Source organism: Carettochelys insculpta, chromosome 4 (genome assembly GCF_033958435.1).
Source record: "Carettochelys insculpta isolate YL-2023 chromosome 4, ASM3395843v1, whole genome shotgun sequence".
In the NCBI taxonomy this organism is placed as follows: Eukaryota; Metazoa; Chordata; order Testudines; family Carettochelyidae; genus Carettochelys; species Carettochelys insculpta.
Window position 1 is genome coordinate 14,250,335 of NC_134140.1, and position 25,093 is coordinate 14,275,427.

General features: G+C 44.2%; 2 protein-coding genes across 3 annotated transcripts in view; one reads left to right on the forward strand and one right to left on the reverse strand.

The window, feature by feature from the left end:
* Positions 1–1,116: 1,116 nt before the first annotated feature.
* MRPL35 (mitochondrial ribosomal protein L35) lies at positions 1,117–9,081 on the reverse strand. The gene is made up of 4 exons (XM_074991688.1): positions 8,990–9,081; positions 7,563–7,746; positions 1,699–1,843; positions 1,117–1,510 (listed from the first exon to the last, which is right to left on the reverse strand). The coding sequence occupies exons 1-4, from the start codon at positions 9,024–9,026 to the stop codon at positions 1,322–1,324; spliced, it is 555 nt and encodes a 184-aa protein (XP_074847789.1). The 5' UTR covers positions 9,027–9,081; the 3' UTR covers positions 1,117–1,321.
* Positions 9,082–14,190: 5,109 nt separating this feature from the next.
* Positions 14,191–25,093, forward strand: part of IMMT (inner membrane mitochondrial protein) — a 41,556-nt gene continuing 30,653 nt past the window's right edge. For both annotated transcript variants that reach the window (XM_074992277.1, XM_074992278.1), the window contains exons 1-3: positions 14,191–14,352; positions 22,851–22,924; positions 24,353–24,545. In XM_074992277.1, the coding sequence (XP_074848378.1) occupies positions 14,308–14,352; positions 22,851–22,924; positions 24,353–24,545 (312 nt within the window). In that variant the 5' untranslated portion in view covers positions 14,191–14,307. The remainder of the gene's footprint in view (positions 14,353–22,850; positions 22,925–24,352; positions 24,546–25,093) is intronic.

Here is a 25,093-nt window from a genome sequence, read left to right on the forward strand (position 1 = left end):
ACTGAATGGCACTTGTTTCAAGACCTCAGTTTACCTTAGGATAATGTTTCTCAACCAGTGGTACATGAGAGAAGTCTGTGGGTACTTATACTTTATTTTAAAAAAGGTTGAGATGCATCATGTCTTGTTGAACAAGACATAATGCAACTGATTGGCATACGCTACAGTAAAGAGATTGGAACAGTATGAAGCTACTAAAACAAAAAAGCAGAAAGTAGCACTTTAAAGACTAACAAAATAATTTATTAGGTGAGCTTTCCCATGAAAGCTTTCATGGGAAAGCTCACCTAATAAATTATTTTGTTAGTCTTTAAAGTGCTACTTTACTGCTTTGTTTTGACAGTATATAGGCTAGCACGGCTTTTACTCTGTTACTAATCAACAATTTGAAGCTACTGTTAATACACTGATTATAGCTGCCAAGTTTTAAAGAATGCAAGGGTGTGGGCCTCAAAAACAAAAATAGCAGCTAAAGTGTAAAAACTATAAAATAAGATGCATTGTTTCATACAAAAGACCATGGAACTACCACTGGGTAGTTTTAAAATAGAGCCAGACTTTAAAAGAAAATTAACCAATAGGGAATTATTCACAATTAACAAGTGAGAAAGCAAAGAACTTTCAGAATGGTAGTAAGAGTAGTTCTATAATAATTTTAGCTGATTTAGCATTTGTTTTAATCATCTCCATGACCAACAGGTGCAATGCTCTAATTTTCAGTGTTTTCTAATGAAGCTACATTGGTTCTACTCAATATCAAAGTGGGTAGTGTTATTAAAATGGTACTCCACTCCTGTTCAATGCAAACACTCAGACAGTAAGTCTTTTTGTTCTGTGTTTATACAGTACCTCATGCAGTGGAGTCCTGGTCCATGAATGGGGCTCCTAGGTGTTCTGGTTATATCCATTCTATATTACTTGTATTTTTAAAACTAAACATTCCCATTTAATTCTAAATATTTAGTTTAGAAGTTCACCTACATGGTTCAGGAAGAATCTCACAATGAGGAATTCAGAATATTTATCTGAACTGACATTTCTCACCTTTTCCGCTTGCCCTGCTCCGCCTTTTCAAGTGAAATGCAATAACCAATAACTATGATTCAATACTCCAGGCAGAGTCTGGAAATAGTTTATTTGTGGGGTTTGCACCAATAGTTTGAATCAGATTGTATATTTACATGGTACAGGGGTGTGTGGAGAAGTGACACTAGTTGTTCGTTTTTGGGAATGCATAAAAATATCCCAGCCCACATACGACATACTTGGCATTAACAGTGAAAACAGAAACATGAATGGGGATACCAAAGAGAGAAGATTTCTAAAGTCGAAGGTTTGTGCGATCGTGGTACTTCTGGAAGGGATCATCAACATACCAGTTTCTTCTCTTCCAGAAAGAAGTGGTCATTTTATCAAGGAGCTTACTCTGTGTTTTATTGCAAAACACTTGTTCCCTCAAGCGCCTTTTCTGTCGAACAGACTTTTTCCATAATTTTTTCTTGTAACCAGCCTGTCAGAAGACAAAGAATTCTATATCATTTTATTATACACTGATGTATAGCAACAAAACCAACCCATACTCCAACAATCCGTGGCCTGCACAAGTCAGCTTCCTGCTCCCATGCTGGATTGTTTTTTCTCCACTCACTACTGACCACTAAAGGAAGGTCAGATCTCACACTTAAAGGAAAGCCTTACTCTTTTCCTTAGCCAAAGGCCACTGTGCAGTCGAAGAAATCTATATATCACGGATTTTACAGACTTCCTCTTTCCTTTTCGCAGACTATAATATGTGACAGTCCTGCCTGGCTGCAGAAGGATATGCGGCAGTAATGGTGTTACTCTGAAATAAAGAACAAAAGAAAAAAAATGGAGGATGTAATGTAACCAGAATGAAGTACCCTTTCCCCAAACTCACTACCTGACTCCATCTGAAAAACCTGGAGTGGCTTTACACCACCTTGCCTGAGGAAATTTAAAAGCAAATTGATCTAACACTTCCATAAGTCTGTAGTAATGAGAGGCCTTGCAAACAGGCTTGGTGAAAGGCTAAACAATGGTCAACACTTAGCTAAGGCACCTCAAGCCTGAACAACATAGGGTTAAAGCAAAAGCTGTGAGCTAGATAGATGCTGCTCACAGGAATTTGGCTGCAACAGGGGTGATAAGAGTATTACCCCAAAGTGCTAAGCACTCAGTGACACACACACGCATTCTAGGAACAGAGAGAAAGTGGTGCTACTGGACTGCTTTTTTGTTTTGACATTCTAGGAAGATAACATGACATTCTGCATGGTACCAGCACCCTCCCCACAGATAACAACTTAGCACCAGGTAATTTCTGACCCAGCTTCAGTACAGAATCATTATGATAACATTCGGCACAAATTTGAATTTGAATGTAGAGGCCAGCTCGGCTGTTTCCCTTTCCAGAACGGGAAACAGCCGAGCTGGCTTTTGTGTTCAAGTTTGGCACATTAACACATGGTTTAAATCATGATGGGAACTTTCTGAGTCACTATAGGGGCTCGTCTGCATACTTGGCTCAATCTAATTCTTGACCTTCCCCCCCACCCCCCCACTCTCTGATTTGCTCACCTTGATTATCTTTTTCTGATTTGTCCTCCTTGCTTACTGTTTTTGGTTCTCTGTGTCTTAAATATTGAGTCTGTTCTGGTCTGGCTATGGTCTGAAAAAGTGGGTCTGTCCCACGAAAGCTCACCTAATAAACTATTTTGCTAGTCTTTAAAGTGCTACTTGACTGCTTGTTGTTTTGATAGTGTATAGACTAGCACGGCTTCCTCTCTGTTACAATTCTTCATGATGGATAATGGTTTTTTGATGATACCACTATCTACGAGGTAATGAATAGGATCTAGTTCAGGGATTCCCAACCTATAGGTCAGGACCCAAACATGGGTCATGATTAGATTTGTTAAGGGTCACCAGCAGCTGGGAGATGCATGTGACTCTTAAAGAAGCCACTGGCTGCTCCTTAACACTGCCACATCCAGCAGCTATCTCTATCAATACAGAAGCAATTACACATTATAAAGACAGCTTCTCCACCTTTGATATTCGCACCCATCCCAGGCAAGCCACTTAATAAATTCTGACAGTGAGTTATTTTCACCCATCTTCCTTCCCTGCCTTTTGGCCCTGCTTCTGTTCTATGTAGCTGATTTGTCAGTTTTCATTTTTTTGTTTGTCTCTCCCCCAACCTGAGTGACACACCCAGCCCCTTCAGCCTCTGAGTATGACCCTCCCAACCCCTCAAGCCCTTGAATGTGGCCCCCCACGCTCCCCAGTGTGACTCCTTGCAGCCCCTCCAGCTTCTGTGTGTGGGGTTTAAGCTGGAGGGGGGAGCAGTTTGGGGATGAGGGTCTTTCCCCCACCACAACTCAGATCAACTATAAAGTAATAATTTACTATAAAAAACGTAGTGTTATTTTATCATTATTAATGTATTTTCCCTTTTTCTATGGAAATAACTACTATGAATCTTTAAACATGAGGGGGCACAATTTAGATTCTTGCCTGAGGTGCAAAATTAGCTAGTTATGGCACTGTTCCCTTCCCCCCACTCTGTTTGAATTGCCTTGGGTCACCAAGTCTTCCTGAATTGTCAAAATGGGTCCCCGCCTGGAAAAGGTTGGGAACTGCTGATCTAGGTACATTAAGGGGTGTCAACATATTAAAACATATTGTAATCAGGGGTTGTACCTGGGATACGACACACATATGTAACTTGTTTATACCTGTGTATAAAAATGTGTGTAACAGGGCTGTGTTGAGCAACCTAGGGGATGACAGAGCTCACTTGCCATTAACTGAATCATGTCCATTGTCAAGGCACGTGTATAAGAACATAAGAACGGCCATACTGGGTCAGACCAAAGGTCCATCCAGCCCAACATCCCATCTGCCGACGGTGGCCAATGCCAGATGCCCCAGAGAAGGAGAACAGAAGACAATGATCAAGTGATTTATCTCCTGCCATCCATCTCCTGCCCTTGTTATGAAGGCTAGGGGACCATACTTTATCCCTGGCTAATTGCCATTTATGGACCTAACCTGCAAAAATTTATCAAGCTCTTTTTTAAACCCTAATAGAGTCCTGGCCTTCACAGCCTCCTCGGGCAAGGAGTTCCACAGGTTGACTGTGCGCTGTGTGAAGAAAAATTTCCTTTTATTAGTTTTGAACCTACTACCCATCAATTTCATTTGGTGTCCCCTAGTTCTTGTATTATGGCAAAAAGGTAAATAATTTTTCTGTATTCACTTTCTCCACACCATTCATGATTTTATATACCTCTATCATATCGCCCCTCAATCGCCTCTTTTCCAAACTGAAAAGTCCCAGTCTCTCTAGCCTCTCCCCATATGGGACCCGTTCCAAGCCCCTAATCATCTTAGTCGCCCTTTTCTGAACCTTTTCTAATGCCAATATATCTTTTTTGAGGTGAGGAGACCACATCTGCACGCAGTACTCAAGATGTGGGCGTACCATAGTTTTATATAGGGGAAGTATGATATCTTTTGTCTTATTATCGATCCATTTTTTAATAATTCCTAACATCCTATTTGCCTTACTAACTGCTGCTGCACACTGCGTGGATGTCTTCAGAGAACTATCCACTATAACTCCAAGATCCCTTTCCTGATCTGTCGTAGCTAAATTTGACCCCATCATGTAGTACGTGTAATTTGGGTTATTTTTTCCAACATGCATTACCTTACACTTACCCACATTAAATTTCATTTGCCATTTTGCTGCCCAATCACTCAGTTTGCTGAGATCTTTTTGTAGTTCTTCACAATCACTTTTGGTTTTGACTGTCCTGAACAACTTGGTGTCATCTGCAAACTTTGCCACCTCACTGCTTACCTCATTTTCTAGATCATTGATGAACAAGTTGAACAGGATCGGTCCCAGGACCGACCCCTGGGGAACACCACTAGTTACCCTCCTCCATTGTGGAAAATTTACCATTTATTCCCACCCTTTGTTTTCTGTCTTTTAACCAATTCCCGATCCATGAAAGGATCTTTCCTTCTATCCCACGACCACCTAATTTACATAAAAGCCTTTGGTGTGGGACCGTGTCAAAGGTTTTCTGGAAATCTAGGTATGTTATGTCCACTGGGTGCCCCTTGTCCGCATGTTTATTAACCCCTTCAAAGAATTCTAATAGATTAGTTAGACACGACTTCCCTCTGCAGAAACCATGCTGACTTTTGCCCAACAATTCGTGCTCTTCTATGTGCCTTGCAATTTTATTCTTTACTAGTGTTTCTACTAATTTGCCTGGTACTGATGTTAAACTTATCTGTCTATAATTGCCAGGGTCTCCTCTAGAGCCTTTTTTAAATATTGGTGTTATATTGGCCGTCTTCCAGTCATTTGGTACCACAGTGGATTTAAAGGATAGGTTACAAACCACTGTTAATAACTCCGCAATTTCACATTTGAGTTCTTTCAGAACCCTTGGGTGAATGCCGTCTGGTCCTGGAGACTTGTTACTATTCAGCTTATCAATTAACTCCAAAACCTCCTCTAATGTCACTTCAATCTGAGTGAGTTCCTCAGATTTGTCACCTAAAAAGGCTGGCTCAGATTTAGGAACCTCTGTAACATCCTCAGCCGTGAAGACTGAAGCAAAGAAATCATTTAATTGCTCCGCAATGGCACTGTCTTCCTTGATCGCTCCTTTTATATCTTTATCGTCCAAGGGCCCCATTGCTTTTTTAGCAGGCTTCCTGCTTCTAATGTATTTAAAAAACATTTTACTATCGTTTTTTGAATTTTTGGCTAGCTGTTCCTCAAAATCTTTTTTGGCTTTTCTTACTACATTATGACACTTAATTTGGGAGTGTTTATTATGTTTGTATTAGTGTAGAACTGCTGGCATCCATATAAGGACATCTAGGCTACGTCTACACGTGCAGCCAACATCGAAATAGTCTATTTCGATGATTAACGTCTACATGTCCTCCAGGGCCGGCAACGTCGATGTTCAACTTCGACGTTGCTCAGCCCAACATCGAAATAGGCGCAGCGAGGGAACGTCTACACGTCAAAGTAGCACACATCGAAATAGGGATGCCAGGCACAGCTGCAGACAGGGTCACAGGGCGGACTCAACAGCAAGCCACTCCCTTAAAGGGCCCCTCCCAGACACAGTTGCACTAAACAACACAAGATACACAGAGCTGACAACTGGTTGCAGACCCTGTGCCTGCAGCATAGATCCCCAGCTGCCGCAGAAGCAGCCAGAAGCCCTGGGCTAAGGGCTGCTGCCCACGGTGACCATAGAGCCCCGCAGTGGCTGGAGAGAGAGCATCTCTCAACCCCCCAGCTGATGGCCGCCATGGAGGACCCAGCAATTTCGACGTTGCGGGACGCGGATCGTCTATACGGTCCTTACTTCGATGTTGAACGTCGAAGTAGGGCGCTATTCCTATCTCCTCATGAGGTTAGCGACTTCGACGTCTCGCCGCCTAACGTCGAAGTTAACTTCGAAATAGCGCCCGACGCGTGTAGACGCAACGGGCGCTATTTCGAAGTTGGTGCCGCTACTTCGAAGTAGCGTGCACGTGTAGACGCAGCTCTAGGGTACTAAAGCCCATGCATCAAGGACAATAACCCTGCTTCCAGCTCCTTTGTACCTCTCTGGATTTGTGGTTATTGGATCTCTTGAGAAGTCTGTGGTGCAGGCTAAATGATCAGAGCCATCACAGGCATTCAGAGAGGACAAATACATGCACAGCCAAAGGTTATCAATACAGCAAGGAGCAGAACAGATGCCAGACACCACACCAATAATGGCATCTCGCTACCAAGTTTTTGGATGCATGACATACACGTCTATTAAACAGCATTACTTCTGGCTCAATGATTTGCAAACATTATTTTTGTTATCGGAGCATCTTGGAACCTTACTCATGGATGAGGACACCATTCTGTTAAGTGCTGTACAGACAGTTCTCTTCAGCACATAATATTTAAAAATGGAGTTGAGAGCACAGGGTTAGTGTACCAAGTACTATTTTTTGTGAAAAGTTAAAGTTACATTTATTTTTAAATTAGCAATTTGGGGATTTAGTTATTTTAATTGGGAGATAGAGTTTTAAAAACTGATCCTGCTTATAATAGTGACAGGTAGCAACAGAACTTCCCATGCCAAATTAGAGAAAGCTACTGCTTTTCAAGAAGTTTAATGAGGATATGGATAAAAAAAATCAAGTTTAACCCTAACAACACTGTCTTATAAGCTTACATATACTATTATTTTCTTTGTTTCCTATTGTTGCTCTAGCACTGATGCAACTTGCTCTGAGTAGGTAGAGATAGATGATAATGCTGGGAGTGGTCTACACCGCACTCCAGCCACTGTTACCATTGGCTGGTCTGCACTGTGCTCTTGGCTAGCACAAGGGGCAGAAGTATGAAAGAAAGTTCTACTGCTGACTCTAGTGCATATTACATTCTGAAAATTTTACAGCAAGCTCTTTGTTCTCCAATAGTTTTATGTCATTCACCATTCAATAAAATACCATACCTGCTTAAGATTGAGAGAGGACACCTACATGGCAGATCCCTAACTGATAGCACAGGTTTTGTAACAGAAGTTGATGTTGCCTGCAGCCAGCTGAAACGTTGCATGGAGAGTCCAGAAAAAAGACGGATGTTGCAGGAGCTGTTGTAGGCCAAAGGGACCAGAAAATTCAGAGGTCGGAGAACCCCTACCGAGAGAGAATAGTTAGCACCAGGAAAAGTTAAAAAAAAGTGAAGAGTCGGTTGAAACAGGCTGATCTTTGAATCCATTTTTGTTTTGTGAACATTAATATTACTTAATTACAAGTGTACTAAATCACTGTTTACTCTTCAACATTTTAGAAATTGTTTAGCTAGTCTTCTGACAAAATAGATCAGCATTTCAGATAACTGCACACAATCCAGGGTTACAGGGAGTCAGAGCACCCGCAAGCTGCACTTTATCTAAAGCAGAAATGGGCAAGAGTTCACAGGGAAAACTCACTTATGACCATATCCACAGCCACATTCAATATGGAGGATGAAGCCTGCAGAGATGAAATTCTAACATTCAGTTCTCTCTCTTGACACAAGAAGAGTTGGGATGGAGGACTACTTGCTGGCCCTCCCTTCCAATTTGATGATGAGGTCAGCTACATCGTGTTCCATCAATTACCCATTGGATGAGTGACTTTAAAAAGAAAAATCTACTTATAAGGCTCACTAAACAGGGAGAGACCAAGCCAAAAGTTTGGGTTTGTCATGTGCATGAGAATGGAGTCCAGTGCATGAAGATGTGTCCCAGCATGCAGTGCTTTATTTGCTCAAAGACACAACAATAAAAATACCAAATCTAAGCATGCACTGCTTCATTTTGCACAGGATGCACATCCACCTCAGGACAAAAAAAGCAGTGAAGTAGCACTTTAAGGACTAACAAAATAATTTATGAGGTGACCTTTCATGGGACAGATCCACTTAAGAAGTGGATCACCTAATAAATTACTTTGTTAGTCTTTAAAGTGCTACTTGACTGCTTTTTTGTTTTGACAGTATATAGACTAGCACGGCTTCCCCTCTGTTACTATCCACCTCAGGGTGACAGCTGTGCTGCATGCTGGAATTTACCATCTCTGCAAACCACACAGGCTCATCACACAAAGAAGAGCTGCCACCATCTGCTTCCTCTTTTCCAACTCATAGCGATTGTGCTCTGCCCTTCAGGGGGGCAGAGCCTCAGTCTGAGGTTCCCAAATCCCAGGCAGCGAACTGGAGTCGCTGGCAGCGAACCGAGGACAGGAAGGCAGAACCGTCCTCCCCACTAGTGGCGCTGCTTAAATAGGATAAAGAACCACGAAGGGCTCTATAGCTCCCACGCACCAGCCGCTTCTCCCGAACCCCCACCCCCACGGTGCCCGCCGAGAAGCCGCCCGCCGCCAGTCTCTCACGGACCCGATAACCTCCGCACCACAGCTACTACCGCCGCCATCTTGCCAGCCGCCCGCCTACGGCAAGCAGCGAGCGACACACCGCGCAGGGGGCGGGACTAAAACGGGATGGCAGAGCAGCGGGCGTTCCCTGGAAGGGAACGTGACAAAGGCCGGTGAGGACGTCTTCCTTGCCCGCTCCCCATAGCCGCCCTCACCCGACCCCAGGCGTCTGCGCATGCGCTGCGTGCCTGCGCTTTCACCCTGGCAACAGCGCGGTGAGCAAACGAGCTTAGGTAGCTAGAGGGGCGCGAGATAGTGGGCGTCGGCGCGCGCTTAGTGCCTCTGCTGCTCGTTCAGTCCCTGGCGCGGTGCGGCTGCGGCTCCCTCAGTTACGGGCGCTCCATGCTGGGCACTGTAATGCCGCTTTAACTGCCTTCGACTTCCGTTCCCGCGCCTGGTCGGGCTGCTTATATTCAGGAGCGTTCGGAAGTCAAAGTGCAATAAATTGTTCCTTCCGCCATTGTAGCATTGGAGCCATCTCCCTGCCCCACCATTGAGCATAACACAGCTGCTCTTGCATTAGAAACACAACATCGGGGCCAAGGGAAATTGCTAATGTGAGAAGGGCTGACAATATACTCTGCAGACTACCTCCACTATTACCTTAGTTACAACTTTTCTTTTCTTTTGGATCGTTTAATTGTGCATTTCACTGTTTTCCTAAAACTGCCTTGGTGCCTCTAAGCACAATGAATTCCAAGCAGGAAAAAAAAACCAATCAAAAACAAAAACAAAAGCCTGCTCTTGCAATAAAAGCCACATGAGTTGGCCTTTGGCACCATATAGAGTCTATTACTCCACCATTCTTTTTGCAGAAGCAGGGCCTTCCTGTGAAGGCAGCTACAACCTCGGCTCATGACAATTTCAGTATTGTGATGTAGTATTACACAGGGCATATTGTTGTAATATAACCTCTGGCTGGCAAAGAAAAGGATGCAGCCTTTGTACTATGTGCAGAGTGCATGAAACACACCTGGTTACCACTGTTAGCTGGACAGGTGGGAGCAGTTTTCCCAGTCTGTTACCCCAGCGTTTTCAAAAACTTAATTGTTTCACTCCAGGTAACGTAAGGAATAAATCAAAAGGAACTCAGGGATTCTGAGCAATTTGCAAGGAAGCATGCTCTCATCTAACACTGCAAGTTACTGGATTTAAGCACTCACAGACATAAGCAAAAGGTTTAGACCATCCAAGATATTTACCTTACAAGTGGAAAGGTACTGAGTAACTAACAGCAGGTTTACAGCAATGGGCAGTTGCTGGCAGGGAGAAAAGATGTTATGAAAAATGTCAAGTTGGCTTCAGAGGACGGTTCCAAAGAGCACTCTAATAGCTAATTTTCTATAACTAACTTCTGCAAACCATATAAGTCATAATGACCCCTGCTGGATCATCACTTTTCTAACTTTAAGTAAACTTTTAAGAGGCATCTAGAGCCAAGGTTTTCCAACCACAAAGGTTTTCAAGCTAAGTTGTTTACTTGATTAGCAGAAACTGTCAGCTAGACTTGACCTTGTCGCTAAAGCTTGTCTCTAAATTAACTGTGGTGTTTTATTTTGTTAATTCATGGTAGCTGAAAAACATAATATTGTTGCAATTAGCTTGATCACATTTACAGGAGTGAAAGTAGATGCTGGGACTTACCAGCATGCCCTGCACTGGGCTCAGTGTCATGGGGGGTGAGGGGAGCTGGCTCTCTGGGTCCTGGAAGTGGAAGGGTTGGTGGTATACCCTTCCACCTGCCAGTCTTTCATGGCTGACCACTGGGAGCCCCAAGTCTGCAGCAGTGGAAGCCAGGACTTTTCAAATCACTGGGCCTCAGGGCAGTTGCCACTGTTGTTCCTGCTCTCAGCAGCCCTGCTGGTAGGGACTGGCAGTGCTGCCCCTTTTGCCCCATGCTGTTTTAAAATCTAAATGAGGCTGTACTTGTGCATCACATATGTGATTCTTTCACTACAGACTGGGGCCCTTTATGTCCTTCAGTTGGATGATCAGACCTTCCCACTAAAAGGTTTAGGCGGGAAGAGGGTAAATGAATCAGGATATAAATAAAGCAGAAAATATGTTAGAAACACCAATTCTGGCAATAACCTCTATACCACTGGTGCCTGCTCTTTCTGCAGCATGAGGAAGACCCTATTGCATATTGACCTGCTGTGTGCCAAGCTGCAGCCCTTTTCCAGCTCCTCCTGACCATTTTCCTGAGGTTCTGGCTGCACTTTTCCCCATACCTCCTGATTTTTGCAGATCTTGCCCATGGTCTTACAAAGTCACAAGACCCCCCTTGGCATTATCCAAAGTGGCATTTATAAAACTAGGAAGATCGTAGATGGAGAAGTGTTCTGCAACTGCGGGGCCTACTTCAGTTCCTCCCTATCATGTATCCAGGCAGAGTTCCTCTGGGTAGTGGCCACTGGTTCCCTAGACACGTTTGAGGAATAGTGAGTGCTGTCTGGGGCTCGGTATTCCCCTTCCACTCCTTGCTTATGGCCCTATGACCTCACTCCAGTCCGTTTTCTCATTAATTGTCCCCATGGCAGTGAATATAGTAGGCAGAGGGAGGCTGTGCCTCCCAAAACAGCCCCATTTATGCTCTGTTCACAGGTCAGGCTGGCAGGCCCCCTTCTGCATGCTGTTTCCAGTGCCCTGTCCTGGCTAGCTCGGGTTGGTCAGTCTGCTTCCTGCAGAAATTGGTAGCTGGTGCTGGGGCCATGCTGCACGGTGCTCTGCAGCTGGCCAGGGTTGGTGGCAATATTTCCTCTATTTTTTTCTATCTGTGTGGAACATGAACCTGGCCTGGTTGGCTGCCCAAGTGTTCAGCTTACAGGGAAGACTGGTTGGGAGCACCGAAATTCTGCTGCCCAGACATCCAGACCACTGGAGGTGGGGGCATTGCTGCCATGTTACCCATTGCACGAGGCTGGGCCATCCTGAAGTATACAGTAATTCCTCAATTTATGCAGCGGTTGCATCCTGGGCAATCTCTGGATCAATCAAATTTCACATAAACTGGGGGGAGATCCCTGGAATTCCTCTGGCTGAGAGAACAGGCAGCCGGAGCCTCTGCAGAGCTCTGCTGTTCCTCATCTTCCCCCAGCTACGGGAGGCTGGGGAGCAGCAGTGCTCCACTGCTGTTTCAGCCGCCCACTTCCCCTGGCTGGGAGAAGCCATGCAGCTGCCAGCTTCCTCCAGCTGGGGGGAGTGGGGGAGGGCAGCTATGTGGCCCCCAGCTTCTCCCAGCTGGGGGTCACACAACTGCTTGTTGCGTAGTTTCTTCTAGCTGGGAGAAACCGTGCCATAAGCCTTTGTCTGCGTGCTGGGCTCCCCAGCAGGGGGAGCCAGGGTGGTTTCAATTTGCACTTAACTCTCGTTCATGTGAGTTAAGCACAAATCACAATTGTGCTTCTTGAGGGTTTAATGTATGCTGCAGAGCTGGAGAGCACTGATGGTTTCTCCTTCAAAGCATTTCTCTCCCACTGGCAACACAGCCATCCTCTGCTCCTCTGCTTCCTGCCCAGAGGCTGCAGGTGAGCCTTCCTTCTTGCCCTGCTCCAAGGTTGCCAATTCTTCTGAGTCAGACAACATTACAGCAAATAGCATCTGGGGTGTAAGAGCCAGCAACCCCCTGGTCCCCACAGTTTCTGTCCCTCTGCATTGCCCCAACAGAATGGCTGCTCCCATCCTTCAGGGCATGGTGTATGTCTGTTCAGAAGCATAGGACACCAGCACTCGTAAGGATGGCCCTGGCCCTAAGACTGGAGGCACTGCATTTGTGCCACCCAGGCTACATCTATGGCTGCGTCTACACGTGCACGCTACTTCTAAGTAGCGGCGCCAACTTCGAAATAGCGCCCGTCACAGCTACACGTGTTGGGCGCTATTTCGAAGTTGAAATCGACGCTAGGTGGTGAGATTTCGAAGTCGCTAACCCCATGAGGGGATGGGAATAGCACCCTACTTCGAAGTTGAACGTCGAAGTAGGGCATGTGTAGATGATCCGCGTCCTGCAACATCGAAGTAGCGGGGTCCACCATGGCGGCCATCAGCTGAGGGGTTGAGAGATGCTCTCTCTCTAGCCCCTGCGGGGCTCTATGGTCACCGTGAGCTCATGGGAATAAGGGGAATTTGAAGTAGGCGGAGTCCTTTTGAAATGGAGCCCCGTCTGGACAAGACGCATGGTGGCGAGGCACGTCAATTTCGAAGTGCCGCAGCCGCCCGCATGCTAATGAAGCGCTGAATATGCATTTCAGTGCTTCATTAGTAAACTTCGAAATGGCCATTTGCGTGGCTATTTCGAAGTTTGGGGCTCGTGTAGACGTAGCCATCCTTCTGCAGTCTGGGGCTGCAGTGAGAGTGCTCTGGGCTCCAACAGCAAGTGTGGGGGCAGGAGAAAAAGGAGCTGGGGCTAGCCTCCCCTGCGTCATGAACCGCTCATGGTTGACCCCAAAACTGCCTGCCTCCCCGCTGGTTCAGCCGCTTCTCCCCTTGGATTGTGAGCGGGCTTGTGCCAGCCCCACTCCTGGAACTGACCAGATGCTCTTTTGGGCTGGTGTCTTGGGCACGCACAGCTGGGATCTCAGCGGATGCTGCAGTGACAGGTACTGGCACGGTGGTGGGGTGGTCCTACTGCCACACCCTCCACCTAGAAGGGTTTCATGTTCAGGCGCTACGACTTAGCTCCAGGGCTGCCGGCCCCCGCTCCTGAGTGGGGAGCGCATACTGGATCCTTCCCGTTTGCAGCTCGATTTCTGTGTGGGAACAGGAACGGGCACCAAGGAGCGCAGACAGGAACCGTGCACAACATGCGCCAAGTGCGCGGGCCTGGGCCGGGCTGTGGCAGAGCCCCACCCACTTTCCTCTGGCTACAATTTCCTTTCTCCGCCAACAGCCAAGCTCTCGGGCCAGCTCGCTACTGCGCCTGCGCGCTCTGAACTGTTGGCAGTTGCTCGCAATTGGTGTTGCGATTGACCACCTCGATGTACTCTCCCCTGAGGGCACGCTACAGCGCCTGCGTGGTTTATATGAGCCTGTGGAACTTTATTTGCATATCTTCTGTGCGCTGACTGGGCGCCCACTCCCGTCAATCACCCTCTCGTCCCAGGGCTGCTCCGCCCCTCAGCGACGCGACAGAAGGCGGTTGTTGCGCCTGCGCATTGGGTTTACTGCTGCTGAGGGGGGAGGAGGCTGCGGCCCGGCTGCGAGTTATCGCACCCAGTAGCTTCCCGCAAACTCCCGCCAGCCCACGCGGCTACTACGCACAGTGCCTGGCGTAGCAGGACGATGCTGCGAGTCTGTCAGCGAGCGGGGGCCGTGGTAGTCGCTCAGGTGAGCGGGAAAGAGGGCCGCCAGCATCTGGCAGGGCAGGCAAGAGCCGTGTGGCTGCCCCTGTGCCAGTCGTTTGCTGAGGCGCTGCGTCCTCATCGCGTTACGCGGGGAAGTGTCTCGATAAGTCGTAATACCGCCACTTTCTGGCGAGGAGAACGAATCGGGATAACACGAGCACGAGAAGGAACACCGGCGTGAGCGATTAGAAGTCGTGTCCTCTAAGAGCCGCTCATCTTTCCCCGAATGACAGGGCGTAGCTAGATGCTGTTTGGATGCCTGACTTTTGAGTGACGGTTGAAGTGTCCAATGGAAGTTTTTCATGACCTGGCTAGGTAGACTACGGCCTCCAGCATTCAAGGAGCAAACGTCTTGGACAGAAAGGGGGGTTGTCGCACTGCATGCCGGTTCTTGTAGTATATGTGGCGTGGTGCTGCCCTCGCGCCGTGTGGTGGGAAAGCTAAAGGCTGGGGGCTTCAGGTAGAACGGTGCATTGTGGGGTTAATTTTCCTCGTGGGCAACTCAGTTTTTCGAGCCGGGACTGGGCGCCTGTGACGAGGGATAGCCTAGTGGTCTGAACATTGGCCTTGTAAACTAATCATATAATTCTTGACACCCCACCCCCGCCCCTCTGCTCTCTGATTTGGTCACCTTGATATTTTTTTTTCTGATTTGTCAATCTTGATTACGAATTTTGGTTCTCTGTGCCTTAAATATTGAGTCTGTTCCGGTATGGCTATGGTGTGAAGAAGTGGGTCTGTCCCACGAAAGCTCACTGTTAAAGTGCTACTTTACTGCTTTTTTTGTTCTGTCAGGAATGGTGGTTGGTCCTGCCAGAAAAGCAGGGGGCTGGACTTGACATTTCAAGGTCCCCTCTAGCCCTATGAGATGTGTATAGCTAGTTCTTCTGGTATGCTGGGAGTGGTAGTTGTTGCAGTACTCTTCAAAAGGGCTGCCCTCGCAGGCCAGGGCACAGCACCCTGGGGACTGTAGCCTCCTTGACAACCATGAAGGGCGGTGGGGGGGGCTCTGCCAGCTGTACACTTTGAGCTGCCTGGCCTTGGTTGGTCCCAGGCTGTAGCTTCACTGGCCCCAGTGAACACTAAAATGTTTGGAACAGTCATACAGCTGCTTCTTGACACATGATCAAAATGGACACACTTATTTTAAGGTGTCCAGATGCCTGTATTAGTAGAGTAGGATATGATCTCATTACCCTCTGATTTCTCCTGATTAGATGACTCCATCCCCTCTCTTGTTTCATTCTAAATCCTGTATATTGAACGCTAACATTTTGCTTCTATATGGTAACCTGCTGGACTGGGACTGTTTTTATGCTGCCCTTTCCACCCCAGAGCACACTGGGTAACAGGGACCATCATAAGGGGAAGGAATTGCTTTGGGTTTAGGCTAAGGGGATACTTTAGATTTTGAATAAGTTTAAATGTGACTGAAATCATATTTGACTTTAGCCTCTCTGCTTTTAAATGCAGTTTTAAAGTTAACCTCCAAATGCAGGAGTCTGCCACTCTTCAGTGCTTGACACTTTTTTCAGTTTTGACAGAGAGAAAGAGCAATAGGACAGAAGTGTATGATGTCATTCCAAGAATGAGCCAATTGAAGAAAAAAGTGGTTGGATATTCTGAGTTTGAAGGTTTTGTTTTGTTTTGTTTTTTTTAAAGCAATTTTTTCCAAAAACTTTCCTTTGAAGACTGTATAGATTGCACTGGTTTTCAAGTATCTTACTAGAATATTGTGGTTTTCTTTACAGAAACATATAAACTGACTTCCTAGATGCACATTTTTAGGATTTTACTCTATCTTTAGGAGTACCTCAGGTTTTTCAACCACAGAAAACAACAAAGAGCCAATATATAAAAGGCCTCATAACTTTGTACTTGGAGTGTAATCTCTTTCAAGTTAGCTAGCCCGGCAACAGCAGCTGGCATTCTTACTGTTGCACTGTAATGTTGAAGAACCCAGCATGCTAACTCATCTGACATTCTCTGAATCAAGGTTAGTGGAGGGTGTGAGCTGTGGGGTGGAATGCTGTAATACAGACTTCTAAAAACTGCCAGCTGCCTCTTGAGAGTTGCACTTGTGTAAGCATCCTGTTTGGAAGATCTTTGGTGACGTTACCAGCTTTGGCTAATTAAGGTTATTGTATAGTTCTAAAATGTGACTGTGGGTTGAAAGATTTGTTATATTAAAAACATCTGAGTTGTGTCCAGTGTAGATCATTGGCCTTCCTATGAGTGTTCTCAGTTTGTAATTAAATGTATTTGAATTGAAATGAAGTCAAGGAGGTGAAGAGAGAGGACCATCTCAGATAACTGGAGCCAGATATAGAAGAGGGAAGCATACCTTTCTGTAAAATCTTTTATTTTTATGTCTTATTTATGTTTCTGGGAGAGTTGGAGCCCCAAAGGAGTTAGAAGCTGAAAATTAAGTTTTTCCCTATTGTAGGGGCTGTTTTGATAGAGTAGTGGGGCACCCTCCTGGAAGGTGGGAGACCTAGGTTCCAGTTCTCTTGCTCCAATCACATTTATGCACAGTGAAACAGGTTTAGTAGAGGAAATTGATGGAGCCCCTCATCAGCATATCAGATTGCTTAGTGGAAAGAACACTCTTATGAGAGGTGGGAGACCCCAGTTCAAATTCTTTCTCTCCCTGTGGTAGATGGGAGAATTGAATCTGAGTCTCCCATATCGAAGGTAGCTGTATTAGTCTGTAGCTTTGAGAACAACAAGAAGTCTTGTGGCACCTTATAGACTAGCGGATATTTTGGAGCATAAGCTTTCATGGGTGAAGACCCGCTTCATCAGATGCATCTGATGAAGCAGGTCTTTGCCAATGAAAGCTTAAGTTCCAAAATATCCGCTAGTCTGTAAGGTGCCACAAGACTTCTTGTTCTCATATCCCAGATGGCACTCTAAGCACTGGGCCAAGAGAGAAAAGATGGGCTCTCGCTGCCAGATTTTGAGTAAGACCCACTCCAAAAGGGAGTCTCTGAGCACATCTGCCAGATCAAGCAGCTCACACTACTTGAGCTGTCCATCTGCCTGTCTTAACATAGTAGGTGTGTTGGGGCTCTGGAGTTTAGGTGGAAGGTAGGTGTCATGACATCTGTGGCAGCAATGTGCATGCACAGCTATAGAAACTTAGGTGCCAAGGGAACTTTTACCATGAAAATGTAGAGAACAAGTGAGTTTAAACACCTATGAGGTTCAGTCAGAGCTTTTGGATTGCAGTGTGGACTTGAGCACTGAAGTACTTTTGTGCATCTGGGCAAGTATTCCTGTGTAAATTAAACCTGTGGCTTTGGGAAGAATATGGTGGTGAGTGTCATCTATCATGGGATGGGAAAATTTTGTCTACTTCATCTGTGGTATATTCTTTTTAAAGACTTTTAAAATGGAATCTGTTAAAACCAGTATGTTCTTGATGATGTAGAGTGATACACCTGTTTCCATTAATAATGGAAGGATTTCAGACTTGTGGGCAGGTGTCCTTAGTACACACAAACGGTGCCATCAGAAGGATTAAGTTCTGCATTGTCTGACTTTTTTTGTTCATTCCTATTTATTAAAAACATCTATTTTACATTGTATGAGCACATACTTGTTTTACGGTCGAACATGCAAAAGGAATGAAAATGGAATGCTATCCTCATGCAGGCATTTCTTTATCGTTGGCAATCTATCAAGACCTGAGCACTGATGTGGTCTATAAGGCTGATTTTATGGCACTTTTAACAAGCTCAAAATTCACTCAGCTTCTCTTTATGAAGTGTATGTTAAATAGTTCTACCGAAAAATGGCTCTTTTAGAGGGTAGAATGCCAACATTAAAAGATGATATCCCTTTGTCTGCTTATCTAACATATCAGATGGAATAAGTAGCACACAGATGGCACCTCTGTAGGAGGAGGAAATGAAATGTTCTAAAATGTCCTTGCCACTAGGGATCTGTGCTGTCAGCTTGATTTCTCATCAAAAGGCAATTCTGTTATTTTGACTTTTTATACAGGAAATAGCAACAAACATACAGTGTAATTAAATGCTTTGATACACTTTTCAATATCAGTGGTTAGGTCCATGATCCTTATGAGCAGTGATAGTTCCAGTAATTACACAAAAAGGAAATAGTGGGATGATACATAATGACTTTACGGATTGCTAAATTAAGTTTGAAATAAATGTATTTAAAACAATTAAAATGCACAAAAGAGTATTAGCGCCTCTGAGTAATTCCTCCCATCTTTGTAGAAGAAAAAGCATATAGCAAATGAAAAACCAAACGGAGGTCGACCTCTGTTTACAAAATTATTTAAGGTCCACAGATGTGCCAAACTGCTAACAAACCTATACTCTGCTGCATTTTTCAAGAATGATTCCTGAGGCCTTTTCTTCACTGAGATGTTGTTCAAATTGTTCCACAAGTAGTAGCAAAATGGCAGACTTGGTAGCTTAAAGTGGCTGCTGGCATTTTTACCTTTCTCATCTAGAAGCACTCTGAACAATGATGTCTGGTCTAGTCCTTCCATTGGTGCACAAAAAGGGAAGCATGTCCTTTCCCCTTGCAAGATACCTAAAAATCTATTTCCTACATAAATATAGGAACAGTGTGTATATATGCTGACAAAATCTTGTCACTGGTGTCTGATCTTTCTAGAGGACAGGATATTTGACTTATACTGAAAGGTGAAATGGGAGCACTGGTGTTTACAGTCACATCCCACAAACACTTTGTGAAGGCTGGAACATTTGGCTATACAGTCTTCCCCTGCCTTACCAGGGTAATTCGTTCCTGAAAAACTCCTATTAGGGTGAATTCTTGTAAATTGAAAATGTAATTACCGTTCATTTCAATGGGAAAAAATTTTATGCATTCCTGAGCCCCAAAATTTACACCCACTTACGCTTACCTGGCAGAGGGCACAGCCGTGCAGAGCAGGTGGTGGCAGCCACCTGGGGAGCAAGCTACAGGGGCAGGGCCAGGATGGACTGTGCACCCAGCAGCCACATCTCCCAGGAGCACCTGGGAGCCCGCAGCCACTGGCTGGGCCGGGGTGCACCGCTGCTGCAGCGCCGAGGTGGAGACTAGACCAGCCCCAGGTAAAGGCTAGGCTGGGGGCGCTGGGAAACCGCCACCAGGCGGCGAGTGGCACCTGAGGCACAGCTGTGCAGGGCGGGCGGAGGCGGCCCCATAGGCGCCCGAGGGGCAGGGCAGGATGGACTGACTTTCTGCAGCTGCAGGGTGTCCACGTCCCGCTGAGGCACTCGTAAACTCGAGTAAAGGCCTCGTAAGGCAAAGTAGTGGTGCTTAATCAAGCTGCTCGTAAACTTGAACTCTCGTAGCCTGAATGGGCGTATCTCTGGGTCTGACTGTACTGTTGTACTCACTAAACATACTTAATGGCTCTTTTTCCCCTACTTCCACTTTTGCTTTGTGCCTTTTTTCACTGAGCCCCCTATGCCTGGCAAAATCTCCCCCTCAATGTACCATTGTAAGTTTCTTTCAAATATGTTGTCATCCCACTTCTGAAGCCTGGCTGCCCACTGGTAATGTCCACTCCTGTGCTATTCCTTCCCTGTTGTGAGAGTGGAGTAAGACTCCAAAAAGAACTTAGCAGTTTCATTTGCCATGCCATATATAAAAGAGCTCATGTTAACTTAATATTTATCCCTCCTTTGTCATTTCTTAATTTCGTGTTTTTGGTTTAGATTGGGCTCTTGAGGCCTATACTGGATCTTTTCTTTCTGTGAAGTTCCATGCAGACTTTTAGCACTATATGTATTTAAAAATAAAGCTACTGATATTGGATAGGTGAGGTGGAAGTATGTCAGGTCTCTGGCCTGTGGCTGGGGAAGTTGTATAATGTTTTGGCTTACTTCAGAAAAAGAAAGTCACAGAAAGTGATGGTGTCTGGCATGTAGATCAGGTAGGTGAGCCTGTCGGTCAAAACTAAAGTTGGTCTGGGAAATTAACTGTAAATGTCACGCGGATGTCCTACTAGTGTTAAAAGCAGTATACTTTTTTAAAAAAAGCATTATTTTACTTTTGCAAGTAGCAGGGTTAAGAGAATTCTTTTCATGCGTGTACAAATCAAATATGTTTGCTTGTTGCTCTCCTGTGACTTGTATTTAAAACAGCAGTGCTAGACGGAGGAAAGGAAGTTAAGAACCACAGGCCAGTGGGTCAGAAACTTCTCAAGGACATATGTTTCTGCACTATAGGGGTTTAAGGCTCTCCCAGCATAGCCAGTGGCATTCACAGCAGTTAAATTCTAGCAGCATGGCATTTAGGGGAATTGTAATTCCTGATGGGCCTCTGATAGTTTGTAGTCTGTATTGGGTTATCTGAATGAGCTTCTAGCATTAAAGAACTTGACGATTTATATCAGTGAGGCATATTGCATAAAACTAGAATGAAGTCTGTGCATTTGCTGTTAAGTTACAAATGGACAAAAGAATGTGGAACCCTGCTAAGCTACTAATTTTCCAAAGTCATACTTTCTTAAGTTAGTAACAGAGAGGAAGCCGTGCTAGTCTATACACTATCAAAACAAAAAGCAGTCAAGTAGCACTTTAAAGACTAGCAAAATACGAAAGCTCACCTAATAAACTATTTTGCTAGTCTTTAAAGTGCTACTTGACTCTTTTTGTTTTCTTAAATTAGTGACAGATAGCCGTGTTAGTCTGTATTCTATCAAAACAAAAAAGCGGTCATGTAGCACTTTAAGAGTAACAAAATAATTTATTAGGTGATGAGCTTTCGTTAGTCTTTCAAGTGCTACATGACCGCTTTTTTGTTTTGTCTTAAATTTGTAACTTAATTAACATGTGTTCTGTTTACAAATTCTGCTCTGGTTTGAAATTAAACATGAGGAGCTTCAGGCTGAAAAAATTATTTTTGGAAACCTAGAAGAGGATTGCAAATAGGGTTTGAATGGAAACTGAATGGTAGATTCATAAATGTCTCAAAATGAGTGAAAAGCAACCCGAGTTTATCCTCAGTAGTAGTGCTATGACAAAGTCCATGTTCCTAGCATTAAGGAATACAAGTAAGAGTACAAATTTTGAGAACAAGCACATTCATGCTTAATAAAGGGTGTTGTGTAGTGTCATTAATTGTGACTCAAAAACAGATGGACTTTTTTTTTTTTTTTTTTTACAAAACAATAAGTTATACAGAAAAATGTTTTAATTTAATAGAAATGGAAATTTTTGTTTGCATTTGCAGGGATTGACTCCAATATGCTTTTTTCTGATATCTGTGTTCATAAAGTTGCTTCCTTATTGCCCCATTATAAACTGAAAAAACTTTACAGCTGCCTACAACTGGATGTTTTTTGTAAGGCAGCTTTTCAAGAGTAAGGAACGCACATTTCCTGTCACGGAGCAGTACTGTTTGTGTTGCCAACTAAGTGGTTGGCTACAGTTCTGGAAAGAATAGGAAATAAGAATTCAGTGTGTTATGTTACTGCTTTAACCCTTTATGCTGTTTGAATAAATATGAAACAGAACTGTAAGATAGGCTAAGCCTTTTATTTCTTTCAAAGCATGTCCAAAATAGCAATATTCCTACCAAGCTACTTTTAGTTAAAAATTTATCTGCTGCGTAAAATACTTAAATGTGGGAAAAGTTCCCTTTGTGTCTTGCAAGTTTGTTTTCCATTAGTTCTGTACTGTTCCATTAGAAATTTGTGTCTCTGTTGTTTGCTAGCCTCACTGGTATGGAGAGACTTCCCCTGCTGCTGGATTGGAATGGTTTAGCCAATCTTTATATTCAACAGAAATGGAAGCCTGACATTTCAGCATAGTCTCAGATGAGTAGCTGTGTTAGTCTGTAGGTTAACAAAAAAAAACAAGCAGTCCTGTAGTACCTTAAAGCTAACAAATTTATTTATTAGGTAATGAGCTTTCGTGGGAAAGTCCTGCTTCTTCAGATTTTCAGGTCTGAAGTGGGTCTTTCCCACGAAAGCTCATTACCTAATAAATAAATTTGTTAGTCTCAAGGTGCTACAAAACTGCTTATTTCAGCATAGCTCAATTTGTAATGTACAGTCTTTTTGGAATATGAACCAAGTTTCCATTCAGAAGGGAAAAAAGAAAATAGTTAAATATTCCCTTTCAGTCATTGCTGAATTATAGTGCATGTACATTCTTGGATGAATCACGTGCAAAATGTAAACAGCATAAATGGAAAAGAGAGCTTTTTTTTTTTTTTCCCCATAAAGGTTTTAATAACCTAAAATGAGCATATTTTCCTGCATTAGGAGGTTTTTAAAACCTAAAAATGATTGACTTGCTAATTATATTGGAATGGAGTCTGTTTTGTGGAAACTCTCACATAATTAGGTAGAAATGGAGTCTAATATCTTTGGTTTTGATATTTGTTGTTCGTCTTAATGAATATTTTGTGTATAGATGGAATTAGATAAAATTCAGTGATTTTTAAAAAAAAAAAAAAAAATTCTTTATTCTTGTGTTTTCCTAGAATTGTCTGTGTGGTAAATATTCATTCCGTCCATTACGATTGTGCCGTGGATATGCTACATCAGGAGAATCTGGGTATGTATTACATTTCAGAGCTGGTATTGTTACCTTAGCTTGTCTGATTTGTTAAGAGTGAGTTTGGTTGTCATTTTCACTTAAGTCGTATTTGCAATTATAAGTTTGTTGCAAGTGTATGTTTCGCAGCAACAATTTTTTTCATGATTGCATCAGGTTTTAAGCTGGGTGGGAAAGCACTACAGAGAAAGTGATTTCTGGCAGCAGTACTTGTTGGCATTCTTACCTCTTTTAGCCAGGAACCAATACCCCATTGTGATATTGAGCGACTTGATGGCACTGAAAGAGAAGGCGGCATGTATGTGAGAGTTATAGGAGACTGAACTTTTCAGAAAATGTGTCCACACTTGCAGCTGCTACAGAGCTTTCTTGACAGTCTGGCCCTTAAATTACTTTAGCCCTGGATGTCCATGGAATTAGACTCAGTGGAAATATACTGATGCAAACATTTCTGGCTGGTTTATGACATAAGCAAAATTAATTAGCTGTGGTGTTCTTCATTAGTTGCTTGCAAACATTTGTTTGTAATGTTTTACTATCCTTTGTGGTTATCAATATGGCAGGCTTTGTGTGGCACAGAAAGTATCAGTAATTTAGAAAAATTAAGTTGAAGTTGTTTATCTAGTTGCTATATATCTTTGTTTGCCTAGGTATATTAGAATGGTTGTTATAAATATTGAATATAACTTGGCTTTTTTTTTTTAATTTAAGAGGATGGTTTTCAGCCTTATAACGATGATTTGGTGTTGCTCTCAGAGATTTTGTTCTACTCCTTGTTTGACATACTGCGACAAAGCTCCTCCTCTAGCTTGGAGGGAGTCCTGTACTTTTTGGCAGATTATTTGCCTCAGAGGTTCACATCAGGCCCTCAGTTTGCTGTTTGCTGAGCTTCTGTTATCATTGGCTAGCATAGGGTAATAGAAGGAGACCAGATTCCATAATCTCTGATGCCCCTCCCAGTTGATTCAGGGAGGACAAGCTCCTCCACCAGTCAGTCCTTCTCTTGTGGTGGATTGGGAATCTGGGCCCACCTTCTACTCGAGGCTCTTCCCTCTGGTACCTGCTTGGTTTTGTTCCTCTCAGATTCTCCATAGCTCCTTTACTTACCAGCTCCTCACGCATGCTGAGTCAATAGAAGAGGAACCTTTTTAGACCCAGTCTCAGCTGGTTCTTCATTGGCTCCAGATGGTCCTGATTAATCTTTCTCCCTTGAGTCTGGAAGCCTCCTAATTGGCTCCAGGTTTTTAATTGTCCTGATTACCCTGATTAATCCTAACAAATTCCTGCTGGGTCTGGGTTGGCTTTGGGAATAGGGGCTTGTTTAATCTCAGGCTAATATAGCCGCCTTCCATCACTCTTCTGTAACCTTCTGACCTGACCCTGTGACAATACATAAACAGCTTTCTCAGCGCTCCCTTTTTTTTCTAGTGTTTCTGCAGGAAAAATTATCGGAGCAAGTGTCTTGTTCGTTGGCGGTGGAGTTGGTGGAACTGTCCTGTATGCTAGTTATGATCCACGTTTCCGAGAGAACGTAGAGAAGACCATCCCTTACTCTGAGAAACTCTTTGAAATGGCACTTGGTCCTGCCCCTTACAATATACCGATGCCGCCAAAGAAACCAGTACGTTTTCACTTAATTTTTTTTTACAAGGGAAACTCAGCTTCCAGAGTCCCATCCCCCACCTAACAAGCATACAGCCCAAGATCCCTCCCTCCCAGGAGGAGTCACTGGATGGGGAGCGCAGAGTTGGCCCCTGGGAGAGAGCTGCTGCTGTAGCAGCAGCATCCTTATTGCCATGGGGGGCCCCAGTGCACTTCACCTCATAACCCCCACCATAATTTCTACATCACCCACCTGTCTTGGCTTTTGCTCCCTCACCTTGAGGGTGCCTTGAGCCTCCACCTACTCTCTGACCGAAGCCACCCACCCCATCTCCCTTCTCACCCCTGAACCGTCACTCCAGTCTTCATTTTTCTTCATTTTTGAAAAATACTGTAATTGAAAACAGTGTGTACCTTTTTCATTTATTTAATAAAAATCACTTCAGTTAAAGGGTTGAGCAATGCCAGGTGCATCTGCTAGTAGTACTAGATAGGAATGTAGAGAGGTTAGGAAATAAGAGCAGGAAATACATTTGTGGATGTTGTATCACTTTAAGGTAATGCATC

Coding starts and splice junctions, on each gene's coding strand:
- MRPL35 (XM_074991688.1), bottom strand. CDS start 9,026: ATGGCGGCGGTAGTAGCTGTGGTGCGGAGGTTATCGG. Junction 7,747..8,989: donor TGTGGTGCGGAGGTTATCGG/GTCCGTGAGAGA, acceptor CTCTCTCGGTAG/GGGTTCTCCGACCTCTGAAT. Junction 1,844..7,562: donor CCTCTCTCAATCTTAAGCAG/GTATGGTATTTT, acceptor TCTTTATTTCAG/AGTAACACCATTACTGCCGC.